We start from the raw sequence: 20,768 nt of genomic DNA on the forward strand, positions 1-20,768 counted from the left end.
GTCCAGTAAATAGAAAACACTATTTTATTTGTTTAAAATGGAAATATAAGACAGTAAACAGAAATTATTTACAAAAAAAAGCAGACACATTTTTTGTAAAACATGTATATAATATAAAAAGCATAGGATATTATATTATTAATGAAGAAGCTTTTTAAAATAGATTGAAGGGAACTATAACATACAAATTGTAGTTTTATACTGGAAATAATTTAATTACATTTATCACCTGTACTTACAAAATTGTTTTCTCTTACTTTCATATTTTCTGTGAGCAATTAATTTCATAGGATATTCATATCCTAGTGCATTCTGGTTTACTTTTAAGGAAGTTAATAAATTTCTGGTCTCTGCCATTTACAATATTTCATTTACACCACATAATATACAAAGTCCTATAAATTTACATATTTCCGTCTTACTACACTATAATGTCATGGTAACCTTTTATTTTGTTCCATTTCAACGATCGTGAAAAAATGTTCAAAACTTTTTTTACAATTCAAGATAGAATAATAGAAGAATAACTTATTAAGGCCACCATTAGACACTTTAAAATATTACGAATTTAGCCAACTTGTTTTAATAAAATGTTGATATTAAGAGAGATACAGGGTGTTAAAGATGTAATTTAAAATTTTATTTTTTGCTGCAACCTTTATGTTTGTGGACATTTATGTATAAAAATTTATAACTGGTGGTTTTTGAGTATAAGGAATTAAAATTTACTGCATACTTCAATCTAGCTGATAGAGGGCGCCACATCCTATGCTACATATGCGGTATTTTACACCTAACTTTTTTACTCTCCAAGTTAGCGCTATTTGTGCCAAAAAATAATAAAGATACATTATTGTAACAAAACAATAATATACTTGTTAATAAATTCAAATCTAAACAGTTTTAGGGATACCCGAAATTCTTAGTTGTAATATGTGTACGTTAAAACACTGAATATCTGTAGATATGCTTATAAAACAGCTTTAACATGGTTATGTAATACAACAAAATGCTTTGTTTCATTTGCCAAATATTTTATTTAAAACCAGTTTTGTTGTCATCGTATTTATTGCAACCCCAATCTTATTTAATGCATTACGGGAAATCTTATCATACTTATTACTTATTACAACAAAGGTTATTGTCACAACTGCTTTTGGCAACTAAAAGTAAGTCTTTATATGAGAGATATGCGAGAGCAGCGAAAAAGAAATATTTAAGAAGATACTCAAATAGGCTCAACCTAATTACCAAACCTTTTAACGAATATTACGGAATTTAGACGAAAGTGGTTCATTTCGTCCTAGATGTAACAATTTCGGCCGACCGAAAATCATTACGCCTGTGCCTGATTAAAAAGATGAAATAATGGTCCGAGTTAACGATGATGGTTAAGTGAGCATACGACTCAAAGTTTATAAAGCGTTAGGAATCAGCAAAACTTCAGTTATAAAAATTATTCACCGTAAACATTTTCATCTGTGCAAAATCTATTGCCAGCAGATTTAAGTTGCATACTTGCAAATGATAGCTAAAACAGGTAAAATCTTGACTACTCCTTCAGCGATAGAATATTATTTACGGACGAAGCTATATTAACACACCGTGGTATTTTTATTTTAAGGAACGATCATTTCTGGGACACTGAAAATCCATGTAAGACAGAAAGACATTTCCAAAACGAATTTCAAATAGACATAATATGGTGTGGAATCATTGGTAATCATTTTTTAGAGCCATGTGTGTTACATTGTTATTTGAATGGCGAGAAATATTTCCATTTTTTACAAAATGATTTGATTGATATATTAAAATAATTGACAATAAACTTAAGGCCAAATATATGGTTCATGCAAGACGGTGCATCCCAACATTATGCGAGGGCAGTGAGAACATACTTAAATACCAATTTTCCTGAACGCTGGATTGGACGTGAGTGTAATTTCCCTTGGCCACTACGTAGTACAATTTAGTCCACTCGATTTTGGTGTAGGAACTCAATGAAACAATCTGTCTACACGAATCCCATAAACACTTGCAATCAACTTTGACCTATACTATTTAATATGAGACGAACTTTTATGGAATGTATTAATAAATGTACTGAAGGAAATGGTGGACATATCGACCACTTACTTTGCCAAAAAAATTTAAATATTTCTATTTAGTTTAACGATTTCTTAATTTCGGTTCTAAATAAAATATATTTTAGTATGATTTTAATTTAATATAAAATGTGAAATGTTGAGTTCAAAACCTATAACGCTAATTATCCTACCGATGTATTTAAAAAAATATTAGCCTACACTATTTTCCTTTATTTATTAACTTTAGTTAAAGTTATTTCATAACAAAATTCAGAAATATTGATGATTTTGTCTATTTTTTTAGCTGATTTGTAAAATGCAATTATCTCGAAAACTGTTGAGTTTCAAAGACCTTAACAGGTCTTTTTTTATTTTTTGAAATAATGTACCTTTAATATTTTTTGACACAAATAGAGTTAACTTGAAGAACAAAAGTATTAAGCGCAAATTTATACCACATATGTGGCGTCCTCTTTAAGCTACATCAAATTATGCATCAAATTATAATTTCTTATACTCAAAAGCCCCAGGTGCAAATTTTTATACATAAACGTATACAAACGTGAAAGTTATAGAAAAAAATTAAATTTTAAATTTTAACTTTAACACCCTGTATCTGTCTTAATATCAACATTTTATTAAAGCAAATTGGCTTAAATTTTAATATTTTAAAATGTAAATTCTACTGTTTCTTTTTGTACAATTACTTAAGGACAGCCAAATAATTATTATTTAGATTTTTATCACTTTTCGGGGTTCTTATTTGAGTTCAGAAATCCCTTTGTCTTTGGCTAGTGTTCAATAATAAACAGGAACAGAAGAAAATAAATAAAATTCAAATTCGTTCAATACAAATAAATATAATGTTAAAATCCATTGCAAAATTATTACACGGATAAACAAATCACTTAGAAATATCAATATTAAGCTATCTGGAGAAATTAAACTTTATTTAATTAAATTAGCTCTAACAAGTAATAGATACAGCTTTACAGAACAAAAAAAAACTTACAAATTAAATATAACCTTTGTTTCGTAAAAAAACTTAATTCCTCTGCAATATTTTCTTAAGAAAAACCAGTTAACTTTCAATTCTAAAATATCCCCGATATTCGTTTATCAAAAAGTCTCTAGCTACACTCCTTTCTTTTGTTCTGCTGATACGGAATCTAGATCAAATGTCGTCATAATCTAAAAATCCTTTCTACCTCTTTGGGCTGCAAAAATTCTCCTTTTCTATGATTCTCTCGATGAATAATAACTTATTTGTACTAACAAATATTGCAAAACTTAACGACTGCAACTTTTTTTCGTCTTTTTCTTTTTTTAACTTAAATAGTTTAAATTAAATAGTAACAATGATCCATCTGTTTATTAGGTATTTAAAATGTTCACTCTTAGGAACTAGAACTCTTTCATTTTTTTTTTTTAAGTTAGTCTGATTTTGATTTATCTTTATTGTGTCTTTTATATTGTTTTTTTTTAGCAGTTGTTTTATTTCAGATTTATCCATACTTTTACAAAGGCAAGCAATGACTTACAGTTTTTAGTTGATTCAATTTGTGTTGGAATATGATCCCTTAGATGATAAGTGTTTCCTTTTAGATCGTTCCAGTTAGCGTTACCTACGAAGCACTAACGGGGAGGTGTGAATAGGACTTAATAGCAAAGCTCCCCGCACAACGGATCAGTGTGCATGCGGGCATGGGCATTTTTTTTATAGTTTTTGGCCATCTGCCCTTCGACAAATATGATTACCCTTGAGACTCCTACTAGCAATTAATCTCTCGCCCAAACATAAACAGCATGACATTATATGTGTAGCTATTATGCTTTTAATAAATAATATATGTTAAACGATATACTATTTGCGTGATATTTTAGTCACATACTACTTCTTATCTCCTCTTGTAAACTCTTCTCAAAAATATACGTTCAATATTTTATTATATTTTTAAGGGACGGTTCTCTGGCAATACTAGAAGAATTGGTACAATGTGGAATTTGCTTGGAGAAAATGAAGAATCCTCGCATGCTTACATGTCAACATACATTTTGCCTATCATGTCTAAAAAATCTGGTCACAGCAAGGAATCTTGTTTTAAAAAATGTTTTAAAAAATGGTTCAAAAGTAACTCTTTCCAGTGAATTGAAAAATGCAAAATGTCCAGTTTGTCAAACTGAAATAGTATTTCGTAATGGTTTGGAATCTCTAGATGAGTTCCCAAAAAATGTTCACGTAGAAACGTTGTTGAAGCTGTTGGAAGGTGATCCGACTGTACCCACTCCCGCTGTGAAGGCTGCTGATTACAGATGTGTTAAGTGTCAAACTATATGTGAAGAACAGACGCATGTCTGTCAACACTGCATACAGGTAACTAAATAATATATTTTATGGATATACTAAAACCTAACAAACAAAAAATAGGGTCACTTATTGATTTAAATTGTCCTAACCCAAAAAATATCCAATGGAATAATATGTACTTTTAATGTGTACTTTTAAGTTTAATGTGTACTTTTTTCTTTAAAAATTAATTATAAACTCTAATAAACAAAATAAAGAAGCTCTTCGAAACTCTTTGATCAAATGGTGGAGAACATAGTTTTTGCAATATTCTAGGCTATTCTTTCAGTGTAGTCTTGTGCTTTAAAATTTAAAGTGAAAAGGATAAAAATTTTAATACTTTTGATCTTGGTTTTAGTCCGCCTGGTTTTTAACACACTCCTTAGCCTTAGCTCTAATGAGTTTCTATTAGTCAAGTATCATTACTATCAAAAGTTTCTCATGATGAGCAAAGTGCTCGTTTCTTTCAATAACAGGAAACACCACTTTTTTAAGCTTCTCATACAGATATCGAGTCGTTACAATTTCTCTGTAAACTTAAACAGGCCACGAAATAATGTTCTTGCTTCACTTTATCTCAATCTAGACAGGCATGTAAGAGGTTAAAATAAATTTAAAAAATTTATCGAAGTAAAACACTTCTTTTGTAATAGTATATTTAATTAAAATTAAATTTAAAAAATCCAAATAAATTAGTTCAAAACGTTTGCGATTAATCGAAAATTCGTTTTTCGGTTCATCGTCAGTGAATTTTGTAGTATGTACTTGCAAAATAACCTCAAAACCACCAGTGGCTGGCTTTAAATGGATTAAATGGTACTTGAAATTATTAAATTATCTGGCAATCTGCCGATGGAAAACATCGGTTAAAATAAATATCACGACTTCTGTACTCACATAAAGTTTAAGAATTTCATTCACAGAGATCTACCATGTGAAATCGGCGAGGTATTACAATTTGATAAATCGTTTGAAACAATACCGGTTTCAATTGCTGAAATATAGCAAAGAGATATCTTTGGTATTTGCTCAAAGTTAGTCTGTCCACTTCTCGTATTTCACAATAATTTTTTTGAAAACTTATTACTCTAAGCTTTTCAAAATCACTTAGTTTCTAGCCAATCGGTCCACCGAAGGATTTTGGGCTAGCTGTTGCACCATCTAAATTAACAAATAGATGCCTAAATGGTAACTCACTGAAGTGGAGCAAACAGATAGACTACTGCAGTGGTCATGCAACATGCTTAAGTTCTCTAATAGTACCACCTTTCCATTCACTATTGATATTTGTAGCATCACGACCAACCAAATCTAAATCTTCTATTGAAACATCATGTTCAGTGAGACGGCGACCTTGAGAACGAACGACCTGAGCGGTGTTGCCGCATGGCGGTTGATGAACCACCTTGGTATGCCGACTGCCCCACAGTCCACATTATGAAATCTTGGTTTAAAAAATATGTAATGGGGATTATAGCCCGAAATAACAAACGGATTGTAGTCAGGACTAAACATTTTTTTTAATTGCTGAAAATAGCAAAAGTTTTAAATTTTTATAGATTTTAATTGACGTTGCGGGATCGGAAGTTATTCGTTAAATGCATAAAACTTTTTTTTAATATTTAACCATTTATTAACAAACTGTTAATAAATTTTACTATAGTAATAAATATAACGTAAGTGGAAAATAAATAAAATACAAACATTTTAACCTTCAATTGTGCCTTATTCCCAATAAAACAGTATCTACTCTAATAGTATTGGGGGCAAACCCATAGCCCATAGCCCAAGGTGTCCCATCAAATTTGTAAACATCGATATGTGTGTGTGTGTGTGTTTGGTGAGTTGGCTTGGAAACTAGTCCTTTAGCCACAGAATTGTAATGTAAGATATTAGATTTTAAATAGTGTAACCAACTTTAAATAAAAAGTTACATATTAGTTCGTATACTTCTCTACTATCTAAGGAGAGTAAATGGGTGATGTTTATGGGAGACTGAATTTTAAGTTCTGATAGTTTTGAATACAGCTGATCTGTTTCATACCTATGTTTATCGCACTTAAAAAGAATATGGTTGATGTCACATTGTGATATATTATCGCATGAGCACACCCCAGAAGGGATAATATTTAACTTAGCCAAGTGAGCTGGGAATGCACCGTGATTAGTTTTCAGTCGTGTAATTGTGGCTGTTAACTTCTTTGGCATTGCATATTTGAAAATATAGTCAACATCTTGTGGCAAGGTAGGGTGGATAGTATAATATTGATTATTTGAATTCGTTGCTATGTTTTTCCATTTTTCTTTCCAATTTATAAAAATTTTGTTATAATAATGTTGTTGTAAGTCCTCCAATGTAAATATGGGAATATAGAGTCCAACATGGGTCGCATCTTTAGCAAGCTGGTCAACCAGTTCATTTCCCTCGATACCAATGTGACTTTTAACCCAAATAACTGTAATATCTTTACTATATGTTTTATTTTTAATAGCACAAAGAATATTATTTCTTTTATGTTGAGTCATATCTGAGTTTAATCCTTTAATGACCGATAATGAATCTGATAATATTACTGCTTTATTTAAATTGTGTGAATCTAGCCAATCTAATGCTTTTTCGATAGCTACCGCTTCAGCAGTATATATTGAACAATGTGATGGAAGTTTAATTTTCAAAGATTCGCTTTTATGTGGAATGTAAACAGCGCAACCTGTGGCACCATCCTCTTTTTTGGAACCATCGGTATACATTATTACGTGATCATTATAGTCACTCAATATGGATCTAAGTAAGACAAAGTTTATTTGTGGGGATTCTGTGTACTTTGGTATAATGACTTTTGGTTTATTTAATGTTACCTGAAAATTAGCTTTATATATTGGTAATCTTTTTTCTTTGCCATAGATATTAGGATACTCATTAGTTTCTAAGAAAGCATCAGCAAGTGGAGGAGAATTTTTTATGCGCCAGTATTTATTTGAGAGGTTTTCAATAGATAACTCATACAGTTGACTAAGTAGATTATTATTATTTAATCTTAGCTTCAGGATATGTTTAATTGCCATAATTTCTCGACGATTTTGAAGAGGTATTTCATTACTTTCAGCAAGTAGTACAGGGCAAGGAGTAGACTTCATGGTGCCCAAGCATATTCTTAGACATTTAAACTGAATGCGGTCTACAGTTAATAAGTTTGTGTTACTGGCGGCACCATACAGAATGCAACCATAGTCTACAATAGATCGCACGTAGGCTCTGTAAAACATCAATGCAACTTTAGGGTCAGCGCCCCATCTTCGATTAGTAACACATTTAAGAATATTAATACCTTTTTCACACCTACTTTTTATATATTCCACATGTTTTGACCATAAGAGTTTGGGATCAAGAAGAATGCCAAGATATTTGTATTCTTTGACAATAGGTATATCATATCCAGACAACTTTATTTTGTCAGGCGTACGAATCCTATGTCTAGTGAATATCATTGTGGCTGATTTGTCAGGGGAAATGGTCAGTCCATGATTTTTTACCCAGTTATTAACGTTTTGCATGATGGATTCCAGAGCCTCCAGGCAGTCAGTATACGAGTTACGCTCTGTATAGATGCATATGTCATCAGCGTATTGGATGCAATTGATTGTGTTGTCAAAAATGCCATGAATACTTGCTGAAAATATGTTGAACAATAACGGACTTAAAACTGATCCTTGTGGAAGACCTGTATGAGCAATTCTAGGACCGTGTAGTTGGTTTAAATGATCTTTAATATATATAACACGATTATTATAAAGATGAACAATATTAGTCGCTATATTTTGAGGTAATCCTATATCATATAGTTTTTTGTGTAAAATGGATAAATTAACAGAATCATATGCCCCTTTTAGGTCTAAAAACAAACAAGCAAGATAATTGTTTCTGGAAAACGTTATTTGAATGTCGGTAACTAAATGTGATATTGCATCCAGTGTACCAACACTAGCCCTAAATCCATATTGTGTACTTGGAAGGATACTATAATGTTCTACAAGCCATTCTAATCGAGTCTTAATAAGTCTTTCAAATGTCTTGCATATGCAAGACATTAATGATATCGGTCTGTAAGAAGAGGAGAGTGTTTTATCTTTATTAGGTTTAAGAATTAAACAAATAACTATTTCTTTCATATGATCCACATATCTTCCATTGAAAAGCCAATCGTTGAAAATTGTTAGTAAACTTTGTTTAGCTATAAGAGGTAATTCATATATTATGTTATAAGTAATTTGATCGCGCCCCGGAGCCGAGGACTTTGAAGACTTAAGTGCAGCCTCAAATTCTATCATATCAAAACTTTCCTGGAAAATATTGTATTTACTAGTTTTATTGTTATCCTGAATAGGAAGGTCAACATATGGCGGAGCAAATTTGTCGAGCAACTCTTCTATTAGTTCATTTGGCAGGGGATATCGTCTTGTACGGTAATTTTTATTCACTAGTTTATTAACAAAATTCCAAATTTTACTGATGGGAGTATTTTTGTTTAAAGTATTTACAAAGTTAATCCACGAACTTTTTTGTTTGTTTGTAAAGAGGAGTTTACTTTTGGCTTGAATTTGTTTGTATTTAATATAGTTTTCAAAATTTGATGCTTCAATGTATCTTTTGTATGCAACTTTTCGTGAAATGATCATATTTTTGCATTCATAATCCCACCAGACTGGAATTCGAGATTTTGGCTGAAAGGAATTTTTGATATTCATAGAAAATGAGGCAGCATCGTCAATTGTCTTTAACAGGAAGTCAAAACGTTCCGCTGAAGTGATATTATCGGTTATATTTTCGGATAATGTTTTTTCTATATGGCCTTTAAAGATATTCCAGTTTGCTGAAGACTCTTTCCATTTGGATGAAGGAATTATTGTACATGGGTGATAGTCCAAGTCGATGGTGATTACTATAGGTAAGTGAGTTGAACCCAGAGTATCGGAAACAGGATCCCATGTGGTATATCCAATTAGATTTGGTGTAACAAGGGATAGATCCACCATTGATGGAAGTTCATTAGGTCTTGTTACTTTGGTCGGTCTACAGTCGTTTAGCAGAACTAAATTACTGTTATCAAGCGCGTCTACTATACACTTGCCCTGAGCGGAATCCTTCAAGGAACCCCACCTACTGTGGTGTCCATTGAAGTCCCCACCAATGACAACCCTACCACTAAATTGAGTTAAAAGCTTTTCCCAATCTCTATTATTGACTATCACTTTGGGTGGTTTATAAATACAAACGATTACCAATTTAATTTGTTCTATAAAAACTGCACACGTTTCAATACCTTTATTAAAGTTTTTCGTTACATTAATTTCAGTAAAACAAAGGTTATTTGATATGAGGATGGCTACACCACCGTAACCATCAGGTCTATCGCTTCTGATAACGTTGTAACCTGTTAAACCAAAATTTTTATTTTTAGAAAGCCATGTTTCATTAAGCAGAATGACATCAACAACATTGTGCTCGAGATAATTAAGTAAACTAGGTTTATGTTTATTTATAGATTGACAGTTCCACTGCAGTATGTTAAATGTCCTGTTGTTCCCCATCGCTTTCAATATCTGTTAGGTTGTTCAACATTTTTTCAATTTCTTCTTTTGTATTTTTTTGTAAGTTAGGTAAAAATATTTTAGGGTTAATTTTCTTGATGATATTTTCTATCAAGGCTGGAATTTCATTGATTATTTTACATTCTATTTTTTCTTTATACGCCATAAACTCGTCCCTGTAGGGATTAGGGATTATAGGTTGGGATGAGGTGTTTGTAGCATTTGGAAATCTTGGGAAAGTTGGTGCGTTTTTGATCGCAGTAGGAGATATAGCTTTACGCTTGTTTCTTGTTTTTTTAATGGTAGGTACATAGGATTGATTTTGATTTGTACCTTCAGGGATGTTAGGGGTTAAGGCGGGGAAATTTTGTATAGTATTGAGGATACCGAATCTATTATTTGTAGTTACCTTGGCGTATGAAGGATTGTTAGCTATGGTTTCTGCCTCTTTAAAGGTAGTGTTTTCTAAAGCCATTATTGATTTTATTTTGTATTGGTGTTTAAATGCAGGACACTGTTTAGAGAGTGAGTTGTGTTCAGTGGAGTTGCAATGTAAACAAAATAGGGAGTTAGTGCATGTTTCATTATTATTATGAGTTTGACTACATTTTTTACAACGATTTGATGTTGATTTGCATTGCCGAGCAGTATGACCGAAACGAAAGCAATTAAAACACTGAACAACCGGATATATATATTGTTCAACATTAAACCTAACCAAGTCTAAATTAACAGTCTTAGGAATGCTATTTCCTTCAAATGTCAAAATGACCATCTGGCGAGGTACAAGAATTGTTTCATTATCCGAATCAATTATTTTCCGTTTTAACCTTTTTACTTCGACAACATTTTTATCTGAAACAATATTTTCTAAAATATACTTTTCATCCAAAAACGTATCGACTTCCCTAATAATTCCCTTCTTTTGAGTAAAAAATGATGGAATATACGCTACAAGTTTATTATCCTTAATAAGCTCATGTTCAATTAAAGAATTTGCGCAAGTATAAGTTTTAAAAATTACTTTTACCTTATTTCTGCCAACAGGTTTAATGTCTAGTACATCGTGTTTAAAATATTGGTTTTTAAATAGATAATGACCGACACGTACTGGTGATAAACGGGACAAGTTTTTGTCTGTAGATTCTACAAAGACATTATAATACCCTGAATCATTTATTTTATATCTATTATTTAAATTAATATACCTTTTGTCTTCCGTATCCATTGATGATATATTATTCTGGGGTGGCTCAACACCACCCCCCGATTCACTCATAATAATAAATAATTAGATCCTACCTTTTTTGAAGATCGGTTGGTTTATTTTCAAATTAAATACCTATTAATTTGATAATAGCACTAGTTAAGGACACGGCACAGATTTATCGAACGATGTTCACCTGTTAACTGTAAACATCGATAGTTTTGTATTAAAACATTTGCTTTTTGTTCTCCTCGAACGTACTGTTATTGTTGTTGTAGCATTAGGCCTTTTAGTAAAATACATTCTCTATCATTACGTGCTCGAACAAATTAAAAATATTTGAAAATATGTTTTATCGGAATTAGTAAACTAAACCTGTCTCCCGATAGATTTGGACTATTCAGATAGTTTCATCCTGCAGTACTGAGAAACTTGAAATCTTCAGGAGTATATCATAACAAACTTCGAATGGTGCTAACTACGCCTAGATTTCTAACTATTTACATGTCGTGTGAACTTTGGATATATGTACATGCATCAAACAAGAAGGCTCCAGCATTCGGTGCGAGAGAAATGATTTTTTTATTTATTTTGCAACAATCACATAGGGTTATTAATTAGCATAAGTAAATAGGAAAGTGATAAAGACATACATAGGTATATACAAAATATCAATTACATGATAAGGTATACAATATATATATATATATATATATATATATATATATATATATATATATATATATATATATTCATTATTGTGTTCAATTTTATTAAAAAAGTTTATAGATTTTAAGAATTCTATCAAGTCAGCTACGTATTTAGATTCTCCTAGAAGTTCTTTTAATGTTTTTGGAATGTGGTGATATTTATAGTCTTTCATCTGAGTATATTGGACAGTCAATCAAAATGTGCTTCACTGTAACTTTACATTCACAAACAAAACACACTGGTTCCTCTTCTCCCTTCAACAAGTATTCATGTGTTGTAGAAGTGTGTCTTAATCTAAAACGTGTTATTAGGACTTGATGCTGTCGCTCTGAAGGCCACAAGTTGCATGGAAGGACAGAAGATTTTATTTCTGTATTAATTAATGCGGACCTAGCTAGACTATCTGCCTTTTGGTTACCATCTATTTCAACGTGTGGCGGTACCCAGAGGAACTCTACTGTCAAATTGATTTGGTATATATGGTATAAAATTAACCTAATCTGCTGTAATGGTGGATGAGAGGGATAAATCTGAGAAATTGATGTCAGACAACTAAGTGAATCAGATATTTGAAAAGTTTTTATTCTAGAATAAAGGTTGGGGCCTTAATTATGGCAAATAGAGAAATTATTCTATTACTTACTTTCGTTATACTTCCTTTAATTTTCAAAAATATTTCGTGTACAGTAAAAAATGCATCTAATTGATGATAAACTCTATGTAAACTAAAAGATGTAAGATGTATATTATGTAAACATTTTTATTTTCTAATAGTATCGTCGAAGGGAGGTTTTTGGTAAAGGTCGAAAATATCTGGTTGAGGTTCCCGCTGATGAATCTGTCGTCGAATGTATTGACGTTTTTACATCTTTTAGCTTTAGTCCAATTGCAAAAAGAAAGGCTTTATTGAAAGCAGACACGTCACGTCGCATACAGGGTATGCGTGAGACGAATGCATATTGAAGTGTACAGTTTTGTTTTATAATTAAACCCATCCATATCGTTTCTTTAAAATCGAAATGCAGAGTACTTTTCTCTCGACTAAAATTGACGGGTCTTCATTCTTGATCAACTACACTAACAGTAATTTTGGTAATTTCACGTATATTGTTGCTTACTGGTATGTATATAGGGATATGAGGATGTTCGTCGATAGAAAAATCTGGATCAACACTGAAAAATTTAGAATGGTGTGCGCAGGTCTGTCCTCGTAGAAGGCTCCTGTGGTAATGTTGCATTCATAAAGTAGAATCGATACTTTTATAATGTTAACAGGTTGATCTGAAGAATACATTTTTCTTGGTGTCAGCACTCTATTTGAGGAGAAACGCAAAATTTTCCAAGACTATCGTCATTCTCGAAAGTAATGGTATGATCTTGGCAAAAAATTTCACATATAAGCGTATTGTTGTTCGGTTTTGAAGTGAACTCCCAAACCGAATTGTATTTACCCATTAATGCATTTTGAATGTAAGCTTTGATATCAGTAATTTCATAACATCCTGACGGAATTTCGTATTACGCAACTTTGTGAGATTATTTTGCTCATAGAAATAAAACTTTTCACCATTGATGTATGAAATCCCATCACTCTACATAATACTGCCGAAAAGGATCAAGGGGCACTTACGGAGGAACCGAAACCTCATTTAGTATTTGTCAGGGTCAACAATTAAGACATGACTGATACTTGGTAAAAGATGTAGTAATTATGGTAATTATGTCACTTTCAGACCAGTTATAATATACTGACTCCACTACTTTTTTGCGTCTCCTTGGTGATTCTTCATGCTCGTCTTCTTTATTCGTTCGATAAGTCAGTAGATAGACTACCTATATCTGAGCACATCCCCTAAATCGCATCCCCTAAAATCGCAACCCCCGGTCGTAAGTTCCAAACGGCTTAACGTAGGATGACGTACGAGGGCTCGTTGGAAAGGGGATGAAAAATGGGGTTGAACGCAGTATGTGCCGTGCGCATCGGAGCATGCCAAAAGGTCATTACGTCATATCTTTGTTTCTATTGGTCCGATCGTGACGTACGAGGGCTCGTTGTAAAGGGGAGGAGACGGGGAATACTTTGACACAAAAAACAAAGATGACAGCATTGCCAAATGGGCACTAAAACGTATCTTCGTTTCTATTGGTCCGATCGTGACGTACGAGGGCTCGTTGGAACGGGGACGAAAAATGGGGTTGAACTCAGTATGTGCCGTGCGCATCGGAGCATGCCAAAAGGGCATTATTAGGTATCTTCGTTTCTATTGGTCCAATCGTGACGTACGAGGGCTCGTTGGAAAGGGGATGAAAAATTTGGTTGAATGAAATATGTGCCGTGCGCATCGGAGCATGCCAAAAGGTCTTTACGTCATATCTTTGTTTCTATTGGTCCGATCGTGACGTACGAGGGCTCGTTGGAACGGGGAGGAGACGGGGAATACTTTGACACAAAAAACAAAGATGGCAGCATTGCCAAATGGGCGCTAGAATGTATCTTCGTTGCTATTGGCATGATTTTGACGTATGAGGTGTCAAATGAAAGCGTTAGTGACACAGAAGCCATATCAACGATCAGTATGAACATTCTTCTTCTTCTTCTTTTCCGTACAGTGCCTAAGAGAACGTGACATCCGACGTAGAACGTGACATTCGACGCAGAACGTGAAATGTCGCCTGAAATGACGTGACATTCGAGGCAGAACGTGACATTCGACGCAGGACGTGAAATGTCACGTGACATTCGACGTAGAACGTGTCATTCGACGTAGAAGGTGAAATGTCACGCGAAATGACGTGACATTCGACGCAGGACGTGACATTCGACGCAGGACGTGACATTCGACATAGAACGTGAAATGACGTGACATTCGATGCAGAATGTAACAGGGTGTCAAAGAGATCTTATACATAGAATTTTATTAAATCAGACATCACAATGTAACTCATAATTCAAAATCCTTTAATTTGATGGGTCATACGTCGATTTCCGCTTATCCGTTTAAAAGATATATGGTAAGGTGTCATAACGGTCGTTGTGATAATTTGGTAGAACAATAAATGCTTATTTATTGTTATTAACATTAAAACAAAACCATTGGCATAGAAAAATCTCTTATCGCAGTTTGATCTCTAGCAAACCCTAACTCGCTCAATTTTGCACCAAGGGAGCAATATACCATTAGAAAGGTCTTTTCATGTATATTACGAAAATTACCGACCAAGTGCGATACGATCATTATTTATGGCTAAAAACATCATAAAATGAACCAACGTCAAATTCCCAATTCTCTTGTACTAATACAAATTATATCTTTATAAAATTTATCTAGAAACTTGACATATAAAACGTGACATTCTATCTAGAACATATTCAGTAGTAATGCGTAGGAGAAATAAACATATCTTTCATTAAAATATCTTTTATTATTGAGTTACATATAGATACAAGTATCGGGTCGCTTCGCGGCACCACCTAACCTAATAAATTAACCATCGCTCAACCGTCGCTAACTTTACTCAAGAGACGAAAAGACGCTTTACTCTCATGTTATCCATATGTAAGGTGTGACGTGTTGACTTTAAAACGTGACGATTTTGACGTGATGCGTGACGTTTTGACGTGACGCCTGACGTCTTCACGTAAAAATGTGACGTTTATAACGTGACATTTGACGTTTACATGTATCACGTGACATTCGACGCAGGACGTGACATTTCACGTGAAATGTCACGTGAAATGACATGAATGATGTGATATTTGACGCAGAGACACACAGAGCCATCTGTGATACGTAGACAGAGGTACGCAGAGACATGCAGAGGCACACAGAACCATCTGTAACACGTAGACAGAGGTACGCAGAGACCATCTAACCTAATACATTTACCATCTATTTAGATGGTAAATGATTACGAAGAGTCACCAAGAGAATGGTATCATTTAATCTTAAATGAGAGTGACTTTGCTCTTCTAGTATATGCTCCTAACGTAAAATGGTATTCTATTTGTCGATGTCATTTAGTAGCAGATTGTTGTACGTTGAGTCATTTGGAATTTACAAGCTTAGTACCGTTTTTTCAATATCTTTGCGTTTTATTTTTATCTTAACATATTCGTTACCACCTCCCCGTTCCATCGATACCTTGCACGTTGTTGGGTGTTAAGCCGTTTGGACGTTTCAAGCTTAGTGCCGTTTTGGCATTGTCCTTGCGTTTGCTTGTCACAGACCCTATCGATCACTATTGGTTTTGTTGCTCGATAATATCGGTTTTTTGGTCTTTCGGTGGTTCTATTACACATATTTTTTGTGTTTTGTCAAAGCAGTCGATTCGGTTGATTTTTTTTTTGCCAATAAAAATAACATATTATTGGATCTATCGAACGACAGGCCTTATTGGCTATTTGGCATATTTAGGTAATTGTTATTTCCTAATTTCATTTAAAACTATAGATGATAAATTTAATTGTTTTTGTGTAGTACATTACTAGTTATCGTTTTCTTACAGTCTCGTGGTTAGATCGAAAATCGCAATTCCTGAAAGAATATTGTCATAATCATCATCATCATTTGGCTCTACAACTCTATGTGAGTCTTGGCCGCGTTTGCTATTTCCCTCCATTGTTGTCGGTCCTGAGTAGCTATTTCCCATTGCTGTATTCCCATTTTGCGTAGATCACTGGCTACTCCATCTCTTTCTTGGGCGACCAACTGACCTTCTGCCATCGGGCCTTTCCCAGAATGTGGCGTTCAGGAATCTTTCGTCACTCGATCTTAGTACATAGCCCGCCCATCTTATTCGGTTTACTTTAATGTAGCGTACTATATTTTCATCTCCACAAACTGTCTGGAATTCATCATTGTGTCTTCTTCTCCATTCTCCGGTTGTCTCTTCTCTGCAAGGCCCATAGATAGTCCGCAGTATCTTTCTTTCCAGTACCAGTAATTTTGTCGTTTCCCGCTGGTTCAGAGTCCATGTCTCGCTTCCATACGTTATTGTGGGACGAATTATTATTTTATACACTCTTATTTTTGCTTGTATTGAGACTATTTTTGATTTAGATTAAAAGAATATTGTGTGATCCATTATTTGTTCATAATCCCAGCCTAGAAAATTCGCCAAAATAGTAAACATGTTTATGTGTTTTTTCAAGTTATCGGTTTTTTGTTATCAATGCATGGGCTGAAAGCACTTGGTTGTACAGTTTTCAAATCAGTATGTAAGTGTTCAGTCATCAAAATTAAACGTCGTATCCTTCAGAAACTATATTGTTACACACCGCTAGTATTCTGTGATATTTAAAGGTACAAACGGCGTGTGACACTACAGTGACAGAGTCTGTAGCATCTGCAACATACATCCACTGTTAGTGTGTCTACTGTTTCTGTGTTATTTTCTGAGAACACTGGGGTCGATGTGTTCTGTACATAGACAATATCCAAGCTTCTGTAGCCGTAGTGTGAGTGTTTTCGCAAATAGTGTTTTGTGACTGTATTTTAAATATTTTTATTATATTTCAGCATTTTTTTTTCACTTTAGATTTTGCTTCTTTCCCTTGCAGGTGTTTATTTTTGACAATAATTTACATGTAGTTTTTTATATCACCCCTGTATATTTGTTTATTTCTTTGCAGTTCTTTATTTGCGACAGCAGTTTACACAAGTTTATTGTATTTGAGCATAGTTCACAGATTTTCGTTCGGTTGTCTCATTTTTTCCAAAGAACGTCTAGTTCTACTCTAGTATTTTGGCACTGTTTTTATCTTTACCCTTAGCAGTATTTTGGTACATATTTCTGTGTTTTCACTGTATTTCGACGACTTATGCACTAATTTCTTTTGCCGTCGGATGGTGACAAGTAATTTTTGTTTATGTATAACACCTCTTGTCCTTTTTGATGTTTTTATTGCTACAATTACATGTTAAATGCTAGATTGCTTTTTCTATTTTTTTACATTTTGTGTGTATGTTTTTGTTGTTTTTCATGTATTTTTCACGGTATTTCGTTGACTTTCTGCATTATTTCTTTTTACGGCTGCTAGAAATAATTATTTTTAATAATTTATTTTATTGTTATTGTGTTTAGGCGGCTTGCCCTTTGCTTTTTTTATTAGACGGTATTTTGCCGTGAGGTTGTAACCCCTCCTGTTTTACATATTAGCACCTCTTCTGTTTTAAGATATGTTTGTTCGTTATATATATATATATATATATATATATATATATATATATATATATTTTCGTTTATTTCGTTGTAGGTAATTATTTTTTAACTGTAGTTTATATAGTTTTATTGCATTTTAACATATTTCACAGAAGTTCCGTCTTTTTGTCTCGTTTTTCCAAAGATTACATCTATCGGATATGTACTCAGGTATTTGTAAACGTTTTTTGATGTTCTTTGCTATTTGTCGCTAATTGTCTGTCTCATGTCTCGTTTTTAGCATAATTCAATATATGTTTTATTGTATTAACTGTATTTTATTACCTTTCCGACGGGTAGGTGTTTATTACTGTTTTGTATGTTTCCTCTTATAATTTTGATATTTTTTAATGTATTTTCATTGATCATTTCATGCTTTGATCATTATTTCCTATTAGTCGATTGGTGCTTATTTTTTTTGCGTGTCGCCTCTTATAAGTTTGATGTTTTTCAAATGTATTTTTTATTGTATGTCGACTGCTTTGATCATTAGTTCCTATCCATCGATAAGTGTTTTATTACTTCATTGTATGTCGATTTTAGTTGAACATTATTTGCTAGCCCTCAGTACGTGTTTATTACTTTTTTTTAATTGTTGTACACACTAGTACCTTTTCTGTTATGTTTTATGTTATTTTTTTTTTGCTTCTTCATTCTTTGTAGGGTGTTTTTTTTTACTGTAGTTTACATAGTTTATTATATTTTACCATTGTTCACGCTATACTTTGTTCATTTTGCTTTGCAGGTATTTATTTTGACAGTATTTAACATAGTTTTGTTGTATTTGAGCATATTTCACAAATTTTTGTTTGGTTGTCTCTCGTTTTTTTTCCAAAGATTACTCCTGCCTGGGTATGTACTCGCTACGTTTTTACAATTCTGTGTTGTTAATTACTTTTTGCGTGTTGCCTTTCATGATTTTTGATGTTTTTTAAAATATTTTTATTACGTGTTGCCGCTCATGATTTTCGATGTTTTTTAATGTTTGCATGTAGACTGCTTTGATTATTATTTTCTATATCCGATTAGTAGCAACAAAGATCCTATATAGTGCCGTTTTGACAATGTCTTTGTCTTTTGTTTTTTGTGTTGACGTATTAAATATCGCTCCTCTTTCAGTTAACGTGTTACACGTAGTAATCTGACTAATAACAACAGAGATTTGCTGTAGTGTAGTTTTGGCAATGTTTATGCATTTGTGTTTTGTTTTAGCATGTTCGTGACCACCCCCTTTTCTATCGATATTTGCATTTCTACCCCTTGCACGCAATTGTACGTTGAGCCGTTTAGACTTACAAGCTTAGTGTTCTTTTGACAATACCATCATCTTTGTTTTTTTTTCTGTTAACGTATTCATTACCACCTCCCCTTTCCATAGATACTTTACATGTTGTCGTACGTTAAGTTGTTTAGATGTTTTAAGCTTAGTACCGTTGTCTTTGCGTTTGTTTTTTATCTTAACATATTCGTTCTCACCTTCCCTTTCCATCGATACCTTACACGTTGTCGTACGTTAAGTTGTTTAGACGTTTCAAGCTTAGTGTCCTTTGGGCAATGTCTTTACGCTTTATTTTTATCTTAACATATTCGTTACAACCTCCCTTATCCATCAATACCTTGCACGTTGAACCGTTTGAACGTTTCAAGCTTAATGCAGTTTTGGCATTGTCGTTGCCTTTTTTTTATTTTAACACATTCATTACCACCTACCATTTCCATCGATATCTTGCACGTTGTCTTACGTTGAGTTGTTTAGACGTTTTAAGCTTAGTGTCCTTTTAGCAATGTCTTTTCGTTTGATTTTTATCTTAACATAATCATTACCACCTCCCCTTTCCATCGATACCTTGCACGTTGTCGTATGTTGAGTTGTTTGGACGTTTCAGGCTTAGTGTCCTTTTAGCAATGTCTTTTGGTTTGATTTTTATCTTAACATAATCATTACCACCTCCCCTTTCCATCGATACCTTGCACGTTGTCGTACGTTGAGTTGTTTGGGCGTTACAAACTTAGTGTCCTTTGGCAATGTCTTTACGTTTGATTTTTATCTTAACATATTCGTTCTCACCGCCACTTTCCATCGATACCTTGCTCGTTGTCGTACGTTGAGTTTTTTAGACGTTTCAAGCTTAGTGTAGTGGATTTTTGTATAAATAACTGTATTAACAATTTTTGGAGAAAAGTTATTGCAGCAAGATCATTTAATTGGAATCTATTTGAAGTGCCTTATCCAAACGAAAATATCTTATAACAATTAAAAACTCGAATATCTAAACTTGTATCTGTATATAATTAAAAGTGTAAAAGATATGTTTTTAAGAAATATTATGTTAGAATTGTAAAGAATAAAAAGTTTTTTAGCGAAACTGCAATACATTTACGACTTAAAATGTTAAATAATAAGTAGCGAAAAATACACCTTTAAAGAATAGTTAGAAAGATCGTTTAGTCATCGGAAAAACTATATACATATAGTCAATCATATTTAAGGTTAGGATCAAGTACTGTTGGACGAGACCATTTAACTTGCAAACATATTTTACGAGTACAGCCTATGTAACTATTTCTTACCAGAGATCCGAAGCACAAGACAAACCTACAAAACATAATATTGTACAAACTGCCT

At 33.1% G+C, this 20,768-nt stretch overlaps 1 protein-coding gene across 1 annotated transcript in view; it reads left to right on the forward strand.

Moving 5' to 3' along the window:
• Positions 1-20,768, forward strand: part of LOC140441384 (uncharacterized) — a 594,575-nt gene that overhangs the window by 56,203 nt on the left and 517,604 nt on the right. Inside the window, exon 3 of the mRNA XM_072532093.1 lies at positions 4,047-4,461. Within this exon, the coding sequence (XP_072388194.1) occupies positions 4,047-4,461 (415 nt within the window). The remainder of the gene's footprint in view (positions 1-4,046; positions 4,462-20,768) is intronic.

This window comes from Diabrotica undecimpunctata, chromosome 5, assembly GCF_040954645.1.
Source record: "Diabrotica undecimpunctata isolate CICGRU chromosome 5, icDiaUnde3, whole genome shotgun sequence".
Classification (NCBI taxonomy): Eukaryota; Metazoa; Arthropoda; class Insecta; order Coleoptera; family Chrysomelidae; genus Diabrotica; species Diabrotica undecimpunctata.